The following is a 7,377-nucleotide window of genomic DNA, read 5'->3' on the forward strand; positions in this document are numbered from 1 at the left end:
TAATCACAATACTTCTTGTGATAGGAGGAAACTTCTGTACACAGTTTTGTCTTTGGGTAATTCCATGTCAATTCCATGCATCACTCAACACAACCCATTCAGATTTGGTGCATTCAACAATCCAGATAAGAGATGGAAAACTGCCAATTTGCAGAGATTATGACAATTGTGAAGAACGTTACAGATCTGCGAAGTCTGGAAATTCTGTGACATTTACTTGTGCTTGTCTCATCATAAATGACTATAATTCTGATTGTCATCCAGATACAGCAAAGTATCACTGAAAAGCTAATGAGTGGAGCTTTACTTAAATATGCAACATGGAGGGTTGCTAAGAATTTTCACATACAAGATCATTGATCTTTATGTTTGATCTTGATAAAAAATATGCTGCTATAGACATGATAAATATCAGGACTGTACAGCAAAGGCATCATGACCAAAAATTTATTTCACCTACATCACTAGGCTAACAAAAAGCAGTAAGCAGCTATGTATCTGGGTGTTCTCCAGAACAGTAGAAAATAGCAGTTACTATTATTCTGACAAATTGGTGAAAATTTCTTGCTGTGGACAGCCAATCAGGAAGCCTTTTATTTCAACCAATCACCATTAGCTTGTTTACTCAAACTGCAGTGTATATGTGCTGTGAAGTAGTATTCTGCAGTAGTTTGTGAAAAATGGATTTTGATTCAAAATTGTAATCCATCTAAAGGAGGTCATGCAAGAGTATAGAAGAATTTGAAGACTAGTGAATGATAAACAAGTATCCTAATCTGTTGCTAGGTGGAAAAATTTGTGGTAAATGTACAAAGCAAATATCACAAAATCCGTCAATCGCTGCAGGTGTTGCCTCAGCTGTGCTAGGTACTTCCAGAGAATAAGTAAGTGAAGAAGAAATAGCATCAGACATCGCATTCAATACTTTAAACACCAGCCTTCAGTTTTTAAGTGAATCTCCCATGGAAAAAAGGCTTCAGTGCAAGAAAAAGTACGCAAAGCAAAAAATTTTGAAAATGTTGCCTCACTGTTGGAGCATATTTATGTGGCACAACTGAATAAAGAAGAGTGTGGGAAAAAAACTGAGAAAGAGAACTCATAGCATAGCTGAAAGATACATTTCACAACACAGAATGTATGAGTGAGAAAATCCAAATTTTGACAGCACTTCCAAAGAGCTGGAGTATAAGGAAAATCATGAAAGGATTTTCCACTTCATATTAGATGGTACAATGAGCAAAACAGTTAGCAGAACATGGTATATTAGTGACACAAAATCCAAAGCCAAGTAAGACATGTTGTGAAAACACAGTTCAATGTGTGCATGATTTTTACTGTGATCATAATGTGCTGCCAGGAAGAAATGACTGTGTGCCTGTGAAATAAAATGGAATTAGCATAGATATGCAAAAGTGCCTAGGGTTGCACCATCTTAAGGAATAGTACGCCAAATGAAACTACTAGATTCTCAAAATTTTGTGAGTTGCTGCCAAAAGCACTGTGTTCTTGCCTATGCCAATGGTACCCACGCTGTTTGTTTGTGTGTCTCAAACCATAATTGTAACTTAATGGTAGGATGGTGTAAACTGAAAGAACTAACAAAGTGTGAAGAACACTCATTACCATCATATATGAACTGTGTAGCATTTGTTACATGCAGTCCTGCGCTCCCAGTATGTTTTTTAGGTGCATGCCCCTATTGTAAAAGTTTGACAAGACTACCTGATTATCTGTTTGAACTGTTCAGTATGAACTGCACTGGCAAGATTAACATGCAAGTGATGGTTATTTCATTGAGGTGTCTGCATTGAGTTTACAACAGCTCCTACCACACTCATGTACCATCCAGCAGTAGTCACAGATCTTTAAAAGCACCAAAGAACAACTCATAAAGTACTTGAATATCTTGTTGTTTGTGATTTTGTAGAGAATTGTTCCTTCAACACTCAGGATGAAGTACAGGGATAGCTCTGGAATAATTCACAGGTTACAATTCACTAGTTTGTAGCTTATTACAGAGATGAAAATGCTACTGAAATACACCATATGTCATAGCAGAAATTTCTGATTGCCTTCAGCATGATGCACTGTGTCTGTATTTTCTCCAGGATAATTTCACCAATTTCTTAAAATGTCACTTTCCAATTACAAAGTACATTTTCCATGTTTTGGATGGATGTTCTGCCCAATGCAAAAACAGAAAGAATTTCATGAATCTGTCCTACCATCAGAAAGATTTTCAACTGCATTATTTTGCCACAGCACATTGTAAAGGACCTTGCAGTGTGATTGCAGAGGCTGTAAAAAAATAGCCTCACTTGCCAACTTCAAGCAACCTCATGAAAACCATATTTTGACACCAATGTAGGTGTTTCAGTGGTGCAAAGAAAATATTCCTTCATGTGCCTTTGACTTTACATAAGGTTCCCATCATGATTAAGATATGGCCGAGCTGAAGCAACATTTCAATAGTACAATTCCAGGCATCCATAAGCTTCACTGTGAAATTCCAGTTAACAAAGATATAGTAAAAACAGAGATGTATTCTGCTTCTTTAGTGAGCAGTGAAGAGTCAACAACTGCTATGTGGAAAGAAATGCTATTAACTACATAGATATGTTGCCTGTATGTATAACAGCATTGGTGGGTTGCATATGTTGAGTCAACTGAAGCATCCGGTTCGACCCTTCTGCTTTGACCTGCGACATAATTGTGGTGTTGTGTGTGACACTACTACGATGCGGAATTTTTGAGTTGGTTGTCCTTGTAGATGTCATGTTCTTATATTTGATGGTGCGATCTTGTGGTGGATGTGCACAGTTTAACATGCGATATTGGCTTCAGTTGAGTTTTGGTTGTCATCGTACTAATGTGGTTTTGAGTTTACGAAGTTGGCGCAGTAACGTGGGTTGTGGAATTGTTTTCCGTGAGTTATTAATGTTTCTCACTTTTTACTTATGTGGGTGGCGTTTTTGTTAGGTCTGATTAGTTTGGTGTTTGTTGTGTGGAAAGAAGTCTAAATTTTTTTTTTTTATTTCTTATTTGTTAGGTATGGATATGACAGTGAAATTCACGAATTTATCATTACATTCTGTGGTGGGTGATGATATGATGTCTGTCATACAGTTTTTGCAGATGTTTGGTCTCATTGCTGAATATGTTAGGTGTCATGTTTGTGGCAATAGCATGAGGTTGACCAGAGTTCTAGCAGCTAAGACCAGACATATGTCTATGAAAGTGTGTGTGTGTGTGTGTGGGGGGGGGGGGGGGCACCAGCCTAGGTGGTATTTGGAGGCTTTTCTTGGTAAGTAATTTTGTTCTGATTTTATTCTGTAGTAACAATTGTGATGTTCTGTGTGTTGTATATTTGTGGTAGGTCAGTTGTGTTTAAACTGACATAGTGAATATGGGGCATTTGGGTTTCGAGTTGTTGAGATTTTGACAGTACTCAAGAATGGGTTGCACCAACATTCTATACAATGTCTCCTTTATGGATGAGCTACTCTTTTCCAAAATACTTCCAATAAAGTGGAGTCAAGCATTCACCTTCCCCACTACCAACCTGACGTGCTCGTTCCATTTCATATCAGTCTGCAACATTATGCCTAGAAATTTAATTGATTGACAATGTTAAGCTGCATCCTACTAATGCTGTATTTGAATGTTACAGGGCAGTTTTTCCTACTCATCCTCATTAGCTTACATTTTTCTATGTTTATAAAAAAAGTCTTTGAGCCATTCACATATTTGACAAGCTGTTCTGTATGCTCATACCTTCGTTAATGGTCTGCAGTGGGGTATCACGCCAAACGCTTTCCAGAAATCTAGGAACAGGGAACCTGCCTGTTGTCCTTCATTCACAGCTCACAGTATACTGTGTGACAAAAGGGTATGCTGAGTTTCACACAAGCAATGCTTTCTAAATTCTTGCTAATTTGTGGACGGAAGCTTTTCTATCAAGGAAAATTATTATGTTCAAACTTCAAATATGCTCAAAAATTCAGCAGGAAAATGATGTTAAGGTCTGTAATTTTGCAGGTCCATTTTTTATTTATTTTTTTCCCTTCTTATGTACAGGAGTCACCTGCCTTCCCCCCCCCCCCCCCCCCCCCTGTTGGTTGGCACTTTGCACTAGTATAGTTTTGTGATAAAAGAAAGCTAAGTAAGGGGCCAATGCCAAAGAGAACTCTCTGTAAAACCAAATTAGGATTCCATCCAGACATCGTGACTTAGTTGTTTTCAACTCCTTCAGTTGCTTCTCGGTGCCTATTTCTACGTCCTTCACGCAAAGAGCTAAACAAAGGTGTATCTGCACGATCATCGTCCATGAATGATTCATTTAAAAAATACTTGAACTTTCCTTTCGCTATCTTGTATTGTCACACCAGATTGTTCTGTGAGTGACAACAGGAGCTACGAACCGCCTGGTGATTTTGCGTAGGATCAGCATCTTCTCGTGGAGATCTTTCGCTGAAGCATAACGATGGAAATTGTTGTAGACTTCGCGCATTAATCTTTACATAGACCCAAGAATTTCTACTAATTTTTGGCTTACAGCATTTCTGCAGTCTTTTTTTGAACCGAGTGTGCAACAATTCTGTTTCCTCAGTATTTTGCAAATTTTGGTTTACATTGCGGTGCATCTTTTCTGTCTTTAAGCCATTTAATTGTTAGCGTCATTTACAATTAGTCTGAAGTATGACAATTCCTCTACGACCATAAAACGAGACTTAAATGATTTCCATTCCTTGTCTATGTAGGATGCTAACAACAGCTTATCTACTCTTTCCAGCGTGAAAACTCTCCTATACTTCTTGACGGCTTTATATATCCTGTGAATATCGTCGCTATAATGACATCATGATCACCATTCTCCGTCAATAAGAGCAGACCTGCTTGTAGTAGGTCTAAAATATTTCCACTGGCTGCCATACCACCTACAATGACCATCACAGTCAACAACGATGGAGACTTAACACACAATCAGTTTCCGGGAAGATAAGAAAACTGTCATATACTCCTGTGTTTGATATCAACACAATTTCAGTATCAGTAGTTCCCATGTGTATTGTTGGTTAAAGACAATTGTCAATTAAAAAAACTGTTTCTGAATCGGTAGTATGAGCGATGCAAAATGTCATACCACAGAGTCGTCGGCTCGAATACATTCTCACCTGTACGACTTTAATGAATCCACATATCTTCTCTCTTGATAATGTCCCAAAAACACTTTATTGCACAAAAGTTTTTTTGCAAATATGAGAGCCTGCTCAGGTTCTAGAACTGCAGAATCTTTACGAACCATTTTTCATCTACTGCACTGTCATAACAATTCCAACATCTCAAGCCGACAATGACATATCAAAGATAAACACAGCAAAGAACTTCAATATAGTACATCTGCATCAACCAAGGACGTTAGGATCTCTATTGAAAGATGTTCCCTCGCTTCTTCTCCTTGAGTTTAAGATTCTGTGGCGAAAACTAGTTTTAATGCAGCCGAGTACCCTTGAAGATCAGAAAAATTTAAATTATTGAAACTGAAGTTACATATTTCCAAGCAAATTCTTTCATTTCTTCCAACCTGAAGATGCACCGATATACGTTGCGGCTCTCGTTGTCCGTACCTTCTGTGGCACAGCTAAAAGTGGCGTCACTCGAGCGGAGCCACAAGACTGGCTGTTTCCACAGTCACCTTTCGCGATCCCACACGAGTGGCAACCAGGTCGCCCTTATTTTATATTTTTTAATTTATTGGCTTCCAGCATACATACTTTTTAACCATCACAAATTAAGTACATCGCAGTTTTATGCTGCAAACCTGCTTATCCACCAAAATAAGATGGCGATGGTGAAGGTAAAACCATTGCTTATATTTCTGAGAGAAATAGTGTGATATCACGTGGCACCTCAATTGCTGGATGATTCCGAGATTTCACCTAGAGTGTCATACAGGGCCAGTTATCCAAAACGGAGGAAAAAGGTTCTGTTAAGGCATTCTGCTGTGTAAGCCACCTCCACATCCACTCACATGTTTTTGACCCACTGAATGTGGGTCATCCAGGATCCCTCTTCCAAAGAATATAGCCATTAAAAAGACCACTATTAATGTCCAAATTCTTAAAGACGATTTACGCTACGTGTGCTCAGTCCTGGCTTGTGAAAGAAATTACAAGGAAGATGCACAATGTTCAAGTAGATACCATGTGGGTGATAATATTTTTGAATTTTATGGCTTTTATGGTACTGTCTCCCCACTAAATTTTGATACGTACCTAAATTTGAGAAGCAGAGTCCCTAGATGTCAGTCCACGATTACAGCCGCAAGGAAAGCAAGTTAGATGATGTTTTTAATACACATAAAATTATTGGATCCCTTCATTTTTCTAATTTCGCTAGTGAGGATGAGAAACACGTAGATTTGTTGATATTTTATCAGGGTGAGAAACATCACTATATCTGTCAGAAGAACATGGCTCCCATAATTTCCTCCCAACTGTCAAAACATTGTGGTATACATCATATCTGACCTAGGTGCCTGACTCTATGTACTTCGTGCAAACGATTAGCAGTGCATTTGTTGGATTGCTCTATACACGAACATGTACATGTGGAAATACCCACTGAGCAAAATAAACTTTTAAAATTTGAGATTATCTACCACTAATTGCAAGGGAACAGATATTTTTTTCTTCTGGGGGTTTCAGTTCTGTTCAAGTACAGGATGCTCATTCACATAAGGGCTGCAAAGTATGAGGAGCTGACATGTCTTAAACTGTTTGAACTTTTGGAACTGGAACACAGGTTGTCTCTACTGAAAATTCTGTTACTATGGTGGTAGTTAGGTTTGGTGGCCCTGTGTTGAGAGGTACAACAACAATCAGGGAAATATCTTTATTAATCTCATAAAACCTTAACTAACAAATCTAAATCAAGAGACCTCCCAGTTTACCATACAATACAGTACAGAACTTATAGGGGCCTCAACATTTGAAAAAATATATAGAAGAGAATTATTTACATAGAAATCTATCAAATTGAATTCTCACAGTAGCCAGTTGTCGATTCCACATATAAATATCAAAAAATCTCAATTATATGGCGCTATTTACCATTAAACAACGCACATTATTATTTGAAATCCAGTTAAATGCTTAAAAGAAGTAGTGATCACCAGAAACTTAAAGAAACACAGTATAATCAAAGTATGTCCACCAAAAAAACTCAATACTCAGAACATTAGGAATGAAGATGGCTAAAAATTATCACAGATGAGGAAAAACCACAACTTTTGCCATTCAAATGGTAACAAAAGTTAATGTGGAACTGCCATTGTGTCAGTGACGAAGAGACAACGTCTGTAGAAATAAACAATAC

At 37.9% G+C, this 7,377-nt stretch overlaps 1 protein-coding gene across 1 annotated transcript in view; it reads right to left on the reverse strand.

The window, feature by feature from the left end:
- LOC126470214 (uncharacterized) overlaps positions 1 to 5,367 on the reverse strand; it is an 83,512-nt gene extending 78,145 nt beyond the window's left edge. Inside the window, exon 1 of the mRNA XM_050097893.1 lies at positions 5,175 to 5,367. Coding sequence (XP_049953850.1) covers positions 5,175 to 5,305 — 131 coding nt within the window. The 5' untranslated portion in view covers positions 5,306 to 5,367. The remainder of the gene's footprint in view (positions 1 to 5,174) is intronic.
- Positions 5,368 to 7,377: the final 2,010 nt, after the last annotated feature.

This window comes from Schistocerca serialis, chromosome 3, assembly GCF_023864345.2.
Source record: "Schistocerca serialis cubense isolate TAMUIC-IGC-003099 chromosome 3, iqSchSeri2.2, whole genome shotgun sequence".
Classification (NCBI taxonomy): domain Eukaryota; kingdom Metazoa; phylum Arthropoda; class Insecta; order Orthoptera; family Acrididae; genus Schistocerca; species Schistocerca serialis.